General features: G+C 39.7%; 2 protein-coding genes across 3 annotated transcripts in view; one reads left to right on the top strand and one right to left on the bottom strand.

Moving 5' to 3' along the window:
• Window positions 1–14,751, top strand: part of LOC128644684 (copine-1) — a gene marked incomplete at its 3' end in the record, with an annotated part of 137,667 nt that overhangs the window by 55,909 nt on the left and 67,007 nt on the right. The window lies entirely within an intron of this gene.
• Window positions 11,347–14,751, bottom strand: part of LOC128644685 (copine-1) — a gene marked incomplete at its 5' end in the record, with an annotated part of 29,910 nt that continues 26,505 nt past the window's right edge. Inside the window, 3 exon segments of one of the 2 annotated variants that reach the window (XM_053697196.1) lie at window positions 11,347–11,824; window positions 12,352–12,438; window positions 12,743–12,841. In XM_053697196.1, the coding sequence (XP_053553171.1) occupies window positions 11,663–11,824; window positions 12,352–12,438; window positions 12,743–12,841 (348 nt within the window). 2 annotated transcript variants of the gene reach the window in all.

Below are 14,751 nucleotides of genomic sequence, written 5' to 3' on the forward strand. Positions count from 1 at the left end.
CAATCTGATGATGCTTTTAATCCAAAAAGAGAGAGAGGTAGAAGTTGCTTTTTGACCTCTCCTTTTACCGGAATAAACAACAAACAAGGAAGATGTTTGTCTAAAATCCTTTGTAGCATCTAAATAGAATTTTAGAGCGCGAACAACATCCAAATTGTGCAACAAACGTTCCTTCTTTGAAACTGGTTTCGGACACAGAGAAGGTACGATAATCTCCTGGTTAATGTTTTTGTTAGAAACAACTTTCGGAAGAAAACCAGGTTTAGTACGCAAAACCACCTTATCTGCATGGAACACCAGATAAGGAGGAGAACACTGCAGAGCAGATAATTCTGAAACTCTTCTAGCAGAAGAAATTGCAACCAAAAACAAAACTTTCCAAGATAATAATTTAATATCAACGGAATGCAAGGGTTCAAACGGAACCCCCTGAAGAACTGAAAGAACTAAATTGAGACTCCAAGGAGGAGTCAAAGGTTTGTAAACAGGCTTGATTCTAACCAGAGCCTGAACAAAGGCTTGAACATCTGGCACAGCTGCCAGCTTTTTGTGAAGTAACACCGACAAGGCGGAAATCTGTCCCTTCAGGGAACTTGTAGATAATCCTTTTTCCAATCCTTCTTGAAGGAAGGATAGAATCCTAGGAATCTTAACCTTGTCCCAAGGGAATCCTTTAGATTCACACCAACAGATATATTTTTTCCAAATCTTGTGGTAAATCTTTCGAGTTACAGGCTTTCTGGCCTGAACAAGAGTATCGATAACAGAATCTGAGAATCCTCGCTTCGATAAAATCAAGCGTTCAATCTCCAAGCAGTCAGCTGGAGTGAAACCAGATTCGGATGTTCGAACGGACCCTGAACAAGAAGGTCTCGTCTCAAAGGTAGCTTCCAAGGTGGAGCCGATGACATATTCACCAGATCTGCATACCAAGTCCTGCGTGGCCACGCAGGAGCTATCAAGATCACCGACGCCCTCTCCTGATTGATCCTGGCTACCAGCCTGGGGATGAGAGGAAACGGCGGGAACACATCAGCTAGTTTGAAGGTCCAAGGTGCTACTAGTGCATCCACTAGAGCCGCCTTGGGATCCCTGGATCTGGACCCGTAGCAAGGAACTTTGAAGTTCTGACGAGAGGCCATGAGATCCATGTCTGGAATGCCCCACAGCTGAGTGACTTGGGCAAAGATTTCCGGATGGAGTTCCCACTCCCCCGGATGCAATGTCTGACGACTCAGAAAATCCGCTTCCCAATTTTCCACTCCTGGGATGTGGATAGCAGACAGGTGGCAGGAGTGAGACTCCGCCCATAGAATGATTTTGGTCACTTCTTCCATCGCTAGGGAACTCCTTGTTCCCCCCTGATGGTTGATGTACGCAACAGTCGTCATGTTGTCTGATTGAAACCGTATGAACTTGGTCCTCGCTAGCTGAGGCCAAGCCTTGAGAGCATTGAATATCGCTCTCAGTTCCAGAATATTTATCGGTAGAAGAGATTCTTCCCGAGACCAAAGACCCTGAGCTTTCAGGGATCCCCAGACCGCGCCCCAGCCCATCAGACTGGCGTCGGTCGTGACAATGACCCACTCTGGTCTGCGGAATGTCATCCCTTGTGACAGGTTGTCCAGGGACAGCCACCAACGGAGTGAGTCTCTGGTCCTCTGATTTACTTGTATCTTTGGAGACAAGTCTGTATAGTCCCCATTCCACTGACTGAGCATGCACAGTTGTAATGGTCTTAGATGAATGCGCGCAAAAGGAACTATGTCCATTGCCTGTACAACGGCAAAGAGAATGACTGGGGTAGGCGGAGCCTAGGAGGGATCATGTGACCAGCTTTGCTGGGCTCTTTGCCATTTCCTGTTGGGGAAGAGAATATCCCACAAGTAAGGATGACGCCGTGGACCGGACACACCTATGTTGGAGAAACCTGAATTTTTCGCCGCTAATCTAGTTAATTGCAAAGTGGCGTCTAAGGTAAAAGAGTTAGCCAACTTAAGTGCTTGAACTCTGTCCATAACCTCCTCATAAGAAGATTCTTTATTGAGCGACTTTTCTAGTTCTTCGAACCAGAAACACGCTGCTGTAGTGACAGGAACAATGCATGAAATTGGTTGTAGAAGGTAACCTTGCTGAACAAACATCTTTTTAAGCAAACCCTCTAATTTTTTATCCATAGGATCTTTGAAAGCACAACTATCTTCTATAGGGATAGTAGTGCGTTTGTTTAGAGTAGAAACCGCCCCCTCGACCTTGGGGACTGTCTGCCATAAGTCCTTCCTGGGGTCGACCATAGGAAATAATTTCTTAAATATAGGGGGAGGGACAAAAGGTATGCCGGGCCTTTCCCATTCTTTATTTACAATGTCCGCCACCCACTTGGGTATAGGAAAAGCTTCGGGGGGCACCGGGACCTCTAGGAACTTGTCCATCTTACATAATTTCTCTGGAATGACCAAATTGTCACAATCATCCAGAGTAGATAACACCTCCTTAAGCAGAGTGCGGAGATGTTCCAATTTAAATTTGAATGTAATAACGTCAGGTTCAGCTTGTTGAGAAATTTTTCCTGAATCTGAAATTTCTCCCTCAGACAAAACCTCCCTGGCCCCTTCAGACTGGTGTAAGGGCATGTCAGAACCATTATCATCAGCGTCCTCATGCTCTTCAGTATCTAAAACAGAGCAGTCGCGCTTTCGCTGATAAGTGGGCATTTTGGCTAAAATGTTTTTAATAGAATTATCCATTACAGCCGTTAATTGTTGCATAGTAAGGAGGATTGGCGCACTAGATGAACTAGGGACCTCCTTAGTGGGCAAGACTGGTGTAGACATAGAAGGAGATGATGCAGTACCATGCTTACTCCCCTCACTTAAGGAATCATTTTGGGCAACATTATTATCAGTGGCATCATTGTCCCTACTTCGTTTGTCACATTCATCACATATATTTAAATGGAGAGGAACCTTGGCTTCCGAACATACAGAACATCGTCTATCTGATGGTTCAGACATGTTAATAGGCATAAACTTGATAACAAAGCACAAAAAACGTTTTAAAATAAAACCGTTACTGTCACTTTAAATTTTAAACTGAACACACTTTATTACTGAATATGTGAAAAAGTATGAAGGAATTGTTCAAAATTCACCAAAATTTCACCACAGTGTCTTAAAGCCTTAAAAGTATTGCACACCAAATTTGAAAGCTTTAACTCTTAAAATAACGGAACCGGAGCCGTTTTTACATTTAACCCCTATACAGTCCCTGGTATCTGCTTTGCTGAGACCCAACCAAGCCCAGAGGGGAATACGATACCAAATGACGCCTTCAATAAGCTTTTTCAGTGGATCTGAGCTCCTCACACATGCATCTGCATGCCTTGCTTCTCAAAAACAACTGCGCATTAGTGGCGCGAAAATGAGGCTCTGCCTATGACTAGAAAAGGCCCCCAGTGAAAAAGGTGTCCAATACAGTGCCTGCCGTTTTTTTAACAGAATTCCCAAGATTAAAATAACTCTTCAAAGTTATAAACCATTAAATATGCTTATAAAGTAATCGTTTTAGCCCAGAAAAATGTCTACCAGTCTTTAAAGCCCTTGTGAAGCCCTTTATTCTTATATTTAAAACTAAGAAAATGGCTTACCGGATCCCATAGGGAAAATGACAGCTTCCAGCATTACCAAGTCTTGTTAGAAATGTGTCATACCTCAAGCAGCAAAAAACTCTAAGCCATCTCCGTGGAGATGTTGCCTGTGCAACGGCAAAGAGAATGACTGGGGAATGTGACCAGCTTTGCTGGGCTCTTTGCCATTTCCTGTTGGGTAAGAGAATATCCCACAAGTAAGGATGACGCCGTGGACCGGACACACCTATGTTGGAGAAATAAGATTTACTTACCCCAGGACACTCATCTACATGTTTGTAGAAAGCCAAACCAGTACTGAAACAAAAATCAGCAGAGGTAATGGTATATAAATAAGAGTATATCGTCGATCTGAAAAGGGAGGTAAGAGATGAATCTCTACGACCGATAACAGAGAACCTATGAAATAGACCCCGTAGAAGGAGATCACTGCATTCAAAACATAATTTATGTAAGAACTTACCTGATAAATTCATTTCTTTCATATTAGCAAGAGTCCATGAGCTAGTGACGTATGGGATATACATTCCTACCAGGAGGGGCAAAGTTTCCCAAACCTCAAAATGCCTATAAATACACCCCTCACCACACCCACAATTCAGTTTAACGAATAGCCAAGAAGTGGGGTGATAAAAAAGTGCGAAAGCATATAAAATAAGGAATTGGAATAATTGTGCTTTATACAAAATCATAACCACCACAAAAAAAGGGCGGGCCTCATGGACTCTTGCTAATATGAAAGAAATGAATTTATCAGGTAAGTTCTTACATAAATTATGTTTTCTTTCATGTAATTAGCAAGAGTCCATGAGCTAGTGACGTATGGGATAATGACTACCCAAGATGTGGATCTTTCCACACAAGAGTCACTAGAGAGGGAGGGATAAAATAAAGACAGCCAATTCCTGCTGAAAATAATCCACACCCAAAATAAATTTTAACGAAAAACATAAGCAGAAGATTCAAACTGAAACCGCTGCCTGAAGTACTTTTCTACCAAAAACTGCTTCAGAAGAAGAAAATACATCAAAATGGTAGAATTTAGTAAAAGTATGCAAAGAGGACCAAGTTGCTGCTTTGCAGATCTGGTCAACCGAAGCTTCATTCCTAAACGCCCAGGAAGTAGATACTGACCTAGTAGAATGAGCTGTAATTCTCTGAGGCGGAATTTTACCCGACTCAACATAGGCAAGATGAATTAAAGATTTCAACCAAGATGCCAAAGAAATGGCAGAAGCTTTCTGGCCTTTCCTAGAACCGGAAAAGATAACAAATAGACTAGAAGTCTTACGGAAAGATTTCGTAGCTTCAACATAATATTTCAAAGCTCTAACAACATCCAAAGAATGCAACGATTTCTCCTTAGAATTCTTAGGATTAGGACATAATGAAGGAACCACAATTTCTCTACTAATGTTGTTGGAATTCACAACTTTAGGTAAAAATTCAAAAGAAGTTCGCAACACCGCCTTATCCTGATGAAAAATCAGAAAAGGAGACTCACAAGAAAGAGCAGATAATTCAGAAACTCTTCTAGCAGAAGAGATGGCCAAAAGGAACAAAACTTTCCAAGAAAGTAATTTAATGTCCAATGAATGCATAGGTTCAAACGGAGGAGCTTGAAGAGCTCCCAGAACCAAATTCAAACTCCAAGAAGGAGAAATTGACTTAATGACAGGTTTTATACGAACCAAAGCTTGTACAAAACAATGAATATCAGGAAGAATAGCAATCTTTCTGTGAAAAAGAACAGAAAGAGCAGAGATTTGTCCTTTCAAATAACTTGCGGACAAACCCTTATCTAAACCATCCTGAAGAAACTGTAAAATTCTCGGAATTCTAAAAGAATGCCAAGAAAAATGATGAGAAAGACACCAAGAAATATAAGTCTTCCAGACTCTATAATATATCTCTCGAGATACAGATTTACGAGCCTGTAACATAGTATTAATCACGGAGTCAGAGAAACCTCTTTGACCAAGAATCAAGCGTTCAATCTCCATACCTTTAAATTTAAGGATTTCAGATCCTGATGGAAAAAAGGGCCTTGTGACAGAAGGTCTGGTCTTAACGGAAGAGTCCACGGTTGGCAAGAGGCCATCCGGACAAGATCCGCATACCAAAACCTGTGAGGCCATGCCGGAGCTACCAGCAGAACAAACGAGCATTCCTTCAGAATCTTGGAGATTACTCTTGGAAGAAGAACTAGAGGCGGAAAGATATAGGCAGGATGATACTTCCAAGGAAGTGATAATGCATCCACTGCCTCCGCCTGAGGATCCCGGGATCTGGACAGATACCTGGGAAGTTTCTTGTTTAGATGGGACGCCATCAGATCTATTTCTGGAAGTTCCCACATTTGAACAATCTGAAGAAATACCTCTGGGTGAAGAGACCATTCACCCGGATGCAACGTTTGGCGACTGAGATAATCCGCTTCCCAATTGTCTACACCTGGGATATGAACCGCAGAGATTAGACAGGAGCTGGATTCCGCCCAAACCAAAATTCGAGATACTTCTTTCATAGCCAGAGGACTGTGAGTCCCTCCTTGATGATTGATGTATGCCACAGTTGTGACATTGTCTGTCTGAAAACAAATGAACGATTCTCTCTTCAGAAGAGGCCAAAACTGAAGAGCTCTGAAAATTGCACGGAGTTCCAAAATATTGATCGGTAATCTCACCTCCTGAGATTCCCAAACTCCTTGTGCCGTCAGAGATCCCCACACAGCTCCCCAACCTGTGAGACTTGCATCTGTTGAAATTACAGTCCAGGTCGGAAGCACAAAAGAAGCCCCCTGAATTAAACGATGGTGATCTGTCCACCATGTTAGAGAGTGTCGAACAATCGATTTTAAAGATATTAATTGAGATATCTTCGTGTAATCCTTGCACCATTGCTTCAGCATACAGAGCTGAAGAGGTCGCATGTGAAAACGAGCAAAGGGGATCGCGTCCGATGCAGCAGTCATAAGACCTAGAATTTCCATGCATAAGGCTACCGAAGGGAATGATTGTGACTGAAGGTTTCGACAAGCTGTAATCAACTTTAGACGTCTCTTGTCTGTTAAAGACAGAGTCATGGACACTGAATCCATCTGGAAACCCAGAAAGGTTACCCTTGTCTGAGGAATCAAAGAACTTTTTGGTAAATTGATCCTCCAACCATGATCTTGAAGAAACAACACAAGTCGATTCGTATGAGATTCTGCTAAATGTAAAGACTGAGCAAGTACCAAGATATCGTCCAAATAAGGAAATACCACAATACCCTGTTCTCTGATTACAGACAGCAGGGCACCGAGAACCTTTGTAAAAATTCTTGGAGCTGTAGCTAGGCCAAACGGCAGAGCCACAAATTGGTAATGCTTGTCCAGAAACGAGAATCTCAGGAACTGATAATGATCTGGATGAATCGGAATATGCAGATATGCATCCTGTAAATCTATCGTGGACATATAATTCCCTTGCTGAACAAAAGGTAAGATAGTCCTTACAGTTACCATCTTGAACGTTGGTATCCTTACATAACGATTCAATATTTTTAGATCCAGAACTGGTCTGAAAGAATTCTCCTTCTTTGGTACAATGAAGAGATTTGAATAAAACCCCATCCCCTGTTCCGGAACTGGAACTGGCATAATTACTCCAGTCAACTCTAGATCTGAAACACATTTCAGAAATGCTTGAGCTTTTACTGGATTTACTGGGACACGGGAAAGAAAAAATCTCTTTGCAGGAGGTCTCAACTTGAAACCAATTCTGTACCCTTCTGAAACAATGCTCTGAATCCAAAGATTGTGAACAGAATTGATCCAAATTTCCTTGAAAAAACGTAACCTGCCCCCTACCAGCTGAGCTGGAATGAGGGCCGCACCTTCATGTGGACTTAGAAGCAGGCTTTGCCTTTCTAGCTGGCTTGGATTTATTCCAGACTGGAGATGGTCTCCAAACTGAAACTGCTCCTGAGGATGAAGGATCAGGCTTTTGTTCTTTGTTGAAACGAAAGGAACGAAAACGATTATTAGCCCTGTTTTTACCTTTAGATTTTTTATCCTGTGGTAAAAAAGTTCCTTTCCCACCAGTAACAGTTGAAATAATGGAATCCAACTGAGAACCAAATAATTTGTTACCCTGGAAAGAAATGGAAAGTAAAGTTGATTTGGAAGCCATATCAGCATTCCAAGTTTTAAGCCATAAAGCTCTTCTAGCTAAAATAGCTAGAGACATAAACCTGACATCAACTCTGATAATATCAAAAATGGCATCACAGATAAAATTATTAGCAAGGGTAGAAATAGCCCCATCAACTTTAGGGATCTTGTCCCAAAATTCTAATCTGTCAGACGGCACAGGATATAATTGCTTAAAACGTTTAGAAGGAGTAAATGAATTACCCAAATTATCCCATTCTTTGGAAATTACTGCAGAAATAGCATTAGGAACAGGAAAAACTTCTGGAATAACCACAGGAGCTTTAAATACCTTATCTAAACGTTTAGAATTAGTATCAAGAGGACCAGAATCCTCTATTTCTAAAGCAATTAGAACTTCTTTAAGTAAAGAACGAATAAATTCCATTTTAAATAAATATGAAGATTTATCAGCATCAACCTCAGAGACAGAATCCTCTGAACCAGAGGAGTCATCAGAATGATGATGTTCATTTAAAAATTCATCTGTAGGGAGAGAAGTTTTAAAAGATTTTTTATGTTTACTAGAAGGAGAAATAACAGACATAGCCTTCTTTATGGATTCAGAAACAAAATCTCTTATATTATCAGGAACATTCTGCACCTTAGATGTTGAGGGAACTGCAACAGGCAATGGTACTTTACTAAAGGAAATATTATCTGCTTTAACAAGTTTGTCATGACAATCAATACAAACAACAGCTGGAGAAATAGCTACCAAAAGTTTACAGCAGATACACTTAGCTTTGGTAGATTCAGCACAGCGATTTTCCTGTAGTATCTTCTGGCTCAGATGCAACATGAGACATCTTGCAATATGTAAGAGAAAAAACAACATATAAAGCAAAATTGATCAAATTCCTTAAATGACAGTTTCAGGAATGGGAAAGAATGCCAAAGAACAAGCTTCTAGCAACCAGAAGCAATAAAAAATGAGACTTAAATAATGTGGAGACAAAAGTGACGCCCATATTTTTTCGCGCCAAATAAGACGCCCACATTATTTGGCGCCTAAATGCTTTTTGGCGCCAAAAATGACGCCACATCCGGAACGCCGACATCTTTGGCGCGAAATAACGTCAAAGAATGACGCAACTTTCGGCGACACGTATGACGCCGGAAACGGAAATAGAATTTTTGCGCCAAAAAAGTCCGCGCCAAGAATGACGCAATAAAATGAAGCATTTTCAGCCCCCGCGAGCCTAACAGCCCACAGGGAAAAAGTCAAATTTTAAGGTAAGAAAAAATGGTCAAATCAAAATGCATTATCCCAAATATGAAACTGACTGTCTGAAAATAAGGAAAGTTGAACATTCTGAGTCAAGGCAAATAAATGTTTGAATACATATATTTAGAACTTTATAAACAAAGTGCCCAACCATAGCTTGGAGTGTCACAGAAAATAAGACTTACTTACCCCAGGACACTCATCTACATATAGCAGATAGCCAAACCAGTACTGAAACGAGAATCAGCAGAGGTAATGGTATATATAAGAGTATATCGTCGATCTGAAAAGGGAGGTAAGAGATGAATCTCTACGACCGATAACAGAGAACCTATGAAATAGACCCCTTAGAAGGAGATCACTGCATTCAAATAGGCAATACTCTCCTCACATCCCTCTGACATTCACTGCACGCTGAGAGGAAAACCGGGCTCCAACTTGCTGCGGAGCGCATATCAACGTAGAATCTAGCACAAACTTACTTCACCACCTCCATCGGAGGCAAAGTTTGTAAAACTGAATTGTGGGTGTGGTGAGGGGTGTATTTATAGGCATTTTGAGGTTTGGGAAACTTTGCCCCTCCTGGTAGGAATGTATATCCCATACGTCACTAGCTCATGGACTCTTGCTAATTACATGAAAGAAATAGGCAATACTCTCCTCACATCCCTCTGACATTCACTGCACGCTGAGAGGAAAACCGGGCTCCAACTTGCTGCGGAGCGCATATCAACGTAGAATCTAGCACAAACTTACTTCACCACCTCCATAGGAGGCAAAGTTTGTAAAACAGAACTGAATTGTGGGTGTGGTGAGGGGTGTATTTATAGGCATTTTGAGGTTTGGGAAACTTTGCCCCTCCTGGTAGGAATATATATCCCATACGTCACTAGCTCATGGACTCTTGCTAATTACATGAAAGAAATGAGAAGTATGATTTAATTTGCATTCATTCTGGCTCACCCTATTTAGAACAAAGGAAGATTTCTCACAGTGAGTGCATGATTAGTCTAGAGGAGTTATGTACTTAGTATTCAAATAATGCAAATTGTGCTAACAGAATGACAGTTAAAGGGATACTGAACCCAAATTATTTCTACATTTAGCCACCAATCAGCAAGCACTACCCAGGTGCTGAACCAAAGATGGGCTGGCTCTTAAGCCAACATTCTCACTTTTTCAAATAAAGATACAAAGTGAACAAAGAAAAATGGATAATAGGAGTATATTATAAAGTTGCTTAAAATTGCATGCTCTGTCTGAATCATGAAAGAAAACATTCAGCTTCATTATCCCTTTAAAACACTTCTGTTTATTTTTAATGCAGTTTGTTAACTTAATACATAATATACAAACTATTCAACTAACTCTAGCGAGCTCCCGAGCTGGATAAAGCAGCCGACAGGTTTACCCAGTGCGGGAGCGTGCTACATTTAGTTAAATAGCATGAACGGGCACTCTGTGATTAGACAGAGCTGTGACGCGTTTTTTAAAAAAATGCAGTGCCAAAGATGGAGATGCAGGTAAAGCAAATAAACTTTAGTGGGCTTAAATTAAATTTAATTTCTTTTTTATCCTCATTTTACATAATTCTGTTATCTACATATTGCAGGATAATGTAACATTAATTACTAAGTAGGTTTACTGTTCCTTTAATATGTTAGCAGAAATAACAATGTTTATATAGAAAGTTAAACGGAGATTGAAAGGCAAGATCCATATGCAAATCTCTACAAGCAGTTAACATTACTGACTCCTGTATGAAAGAAAAGTGTGACCATGTTTTCCACATTGGTAAAAGAGTAAGAAAAAGTGTTTGTTAAATGGCACAAACAAGATGCCCACCCTGAATTATCTGATACCCTCTGCCTAGTCATTCCCCCCTCTCCTCAACACCCCGAACTTCACAAGTTTCACTTTTCATCTGACAACAGAAACTCAGACAGGCAAACTTCACTGCAAATATCCGCAAGCACTTTCCTCCCAACCCTCCTCTCCACCCTAATATTTACATATACATAGGCTGACCATATTGCCGCTTTAAGAAGGAACACACATGAAAAATACATATGTGAGGGTTCTTATACAAAACCATTTCTTTAAACAGCCCTGACATATGTATTTTTCATATGTGTCCCTTTTTAAAGCGGCAATATGGTCAGCCTACATATACAGTATATATATATATATATATATATATATATATATATATATATATATATATATATACACACACACATATATACACACACATATACATACATAAATATCCTCCCCCTTTAACTGAAATCAGGTGCAAGTGACACCTGACAGCAAGATAACATGCACCATGACTTATTGCGTAACTGCTTTGCATTCTACTGCTCCTCAAGCTATTACATATCCTCAAAACAAAAATATTGTCGAAGCAATGTAGTTCTTTACCCTCTTGCTGTGTCTTAAATTTTTTATTCCTCCTTTAAACTGTAAGCCTGACACTTTTACTGTTGCTCACTTTGTATAAAAAAAGTGCCTGTACAACTCATTGTGCTCTCCTTTTGATTATGTTTGTCAGTGTAAATGTAGTAATGTACTTGGTATCGCATTGTAGGTCTTATTGTATTGTACCGTTATGATTGCAATGCACCTTTGTATAGGGCTGCGTAAACTGTTGTAGCATTATAAAAAAGCAATAATAATATGAAATAAAACTTACCGTGAAGTTAATCTGGCATCCTCCCATGACATAGTCCAAGAAGGAATATTCCACATCAATCTACATTGAGATTAACACCATTAATAATCCTTGTAAATTTTAGGCTTTTATTTTTAAACACACATTAAAAAGGGACATGAAACCCATTTTTTTCTTTTCTTTTTTAGATAGAGAATTCAATTAAAAAAAATAAAAAAAAAAAATCAAATTTACTTCTATAATAAAATTTGCTTTGTTCTCTTGTAATTTTTTGATGAAGAGATATTTAAAAAAGTAGTGTGCACATGTCTGCAGCACTACATGACAGGAAATAGTGCTGCCATCTACTGCTCTTGCTAATGTATAACATTGTTGCAAAACTGCTGCCATATAGTGCTGAAGACATGCACACTCCTGAACTTACCGTCCTGCTTTTCAACAAAGGATAACAAAAAATCAAGAACATTCAATAGAAGTATATTAGAAAGCTGTTTAAAATTGTATACTCTGAGTTATGAAAGAAACATGTAGGGTTTTATGTCCCTTTAATTGTACAAACATTTTGAAACCAAGAGATGTCAACTTTGTTTCGCAATAATGACTCTTACTTTGCAAGACTTGACGCGCACAATCCCAGAGTTCTTGTAACTTTTCTTCTTTTGCTTCTTCTGGGGGTGAATACATTCAAACTCCACCTGAACCCCAGAAAACTGATTAGCATTCACATAGCTTAATAGCAGGTCTCACAACAGATTGGCTCATGCCAACGGAAAAGCTTTATGATCACACTAACCCATAAGCCCACTGTGCAGAAGTGCTCATGCATTTAAAAATAAATATTTTTAGCTTTCATGTAGTAACATTAAAAGCCATAACATTAGAGAACAAAAAAGGTGCAGTGATTTTATTTTTGCTACAAATTGAATTAAAGAGATAATGTTACTTGATTTTAAAAGTGTTCTGATTAAGAAAAAAACAAATAGAAATAATGAAGCTCACCGGAGAACCTCCTTCTGCCTTCTGCAGCTGAGACAAGTTAGTTTCAAATACCCCTATTAAGTCATGTGACCCATCGCTATCATAATCGCTACAGTGAACCTAGAAGGAGAAAGGAACTCAGTGAGGAGAGGATATAAGGCTCACCGCTTGCTCCTGAGCTTCCAGTAGTTTGGCAGTGGTGCATTCGAACTCTCCTATCAGATCAGAACTGGAGCTGTCGTCCTGATCGCTAACTGACACCTGACAGCAAAACATACACAATTGAGCCAATCAAAATAATCCTCCAACAAAGCAACATGTAGGTTTTCTATCAGCAGTATAGTATATTCCACTTTAAAAGGGACAGTAAACATCCTGTAACTAGAAGACATTTCTGTTGTGTAGCTATAGATCATATCAGCCAAGTAGTAATGTTTTTAAAACAAACAAATGTACATTTCTTTTAAAGAAATTATTTTCAATAGCCAAACATCATCCACCATTTGCCTTATTTGGAGGTGCCAATCTGGGCTTTAGTAAGACACTATCTTAAAGTTATTATAAAATCCATTGTTTTATAGTGGTTATCTGATAAAGCCAATTAGGGACATATGTATGGTCAGATAATTAGAAACGCAGGGTCAGAGAATTAGAAACGGCTTAATTTTCAGAGCTAAATTACATAAAATGGGGGCAAAATAAATAATGGAAATGTGTTTTATGCATAACTAAACATTTTATACATAACTAAACATTTTATATAAACATCTGAAGGTGTTTACTGACCATTTAACATATTACTATAGTGTCTGCTGTCCTGTAATTGAACTCAGAGTGGTGGACCACAGTTTTCAGAGAGGCTGCAATGCCCTGCAGGATACCAAACTCTAAAACATTATATACTTTTAAATGTTTGTTCAAGAGCTCATTTACAGCTATTTTTAACTGGACAAAGCAGAGGGGTATAACAACAACAAACAAACAAAATTCCTTCATAAAAGCTCAAATTTGTACTAAAATATTAAACTTACTAATATAGTAAAAAAGTCAGTTAAAATGTATTGAATTCTAACAATGTTGGATCTATGAGTTATGTGAATCCTATGAAGAGAAGACTTGCGCATTGGTCCTGCAATTAATGCTGGATTATCGTTAAAGGGACATTAAAGTGATTTAGTGTAGGGATCTTCAAAGCACGGGTCGGGAACCATTACTGGGTTGCAAAACCATGTTGACTGGGTCACAACTTGTGTGTGTAGGGTGTGTGTTGTATGAGAGTGTTGTATTACCTTTTACAACACTTTCAAGTTTGACTACAAATCAGGAATAAAAGTACACATACATTTTAGACACTGCCAAAAATTGCAGCCAAAGGCTTAAATACTCCTCCCACTTCCTCATCCCCCCAGTTATTCTGCCAAGGAAGAAGGAACAGTAGAAGAAACACCAGGGTGAAAAGGTGCCAGAAGAAATAACAGACTTTTTAATAATACTTTTGGGAAAACAATACGCAAGCTATAGAGGACACTGAATGCACAAACGGGAGGGTACAAAAGGCGGCCCATTCTGAGGGCACCAGGCCTGAAAAAAAACCTTACCCCACAAAAAACCTGCTTCGTCCGAAGCTGAGAAAATTTGGAAAGGAAAAAAAGGCCCCCAAGGACACTGACCCACAGATAGTCCACAAGCCTTGGCTAGAGACCGCATAAAGAACACAGCTGAGCCAGCACGCCTCCAGGAGACACCAGTGCTCAGAAGCGGTCCTCAACAACACACCCCTTACCAGAGAAGGGGATCAGCAAACACAAACTCCCCAGAAGGGAAAGAAATGGGGGAATAAACTAGGATTCCCCTAAAACCCAAAAAAGGATATAACAATTTCCAAAAAAAGAAAACCTCAAGTCAAACTCACATAGACCGAAGCCAGATGCGATATCAAGGGAAGGCAACGCCCGGAACCCCAAATGTACAGAAACCGCAAAGGTTAAAACCAGGAATCTGACACAGAGAAGAACTTCTCCACAAGATAG

The sequence above is a fragment of the Bombina bombina genome, unplaced genomic scaffold (assembly GCF_027579735.1).
Source record: "Bombina bombina isolate aBomBom1 unplaced genomic scaffold, aBomBom1.pri scaffold_871, whole genome shotgun sequence".
Taxonomy (NCBI): Eukaryota; Metazoa; Chordata; class Amphibia; order Anura; family Bombinatoridae; genus Bombina; species Bombina bombina.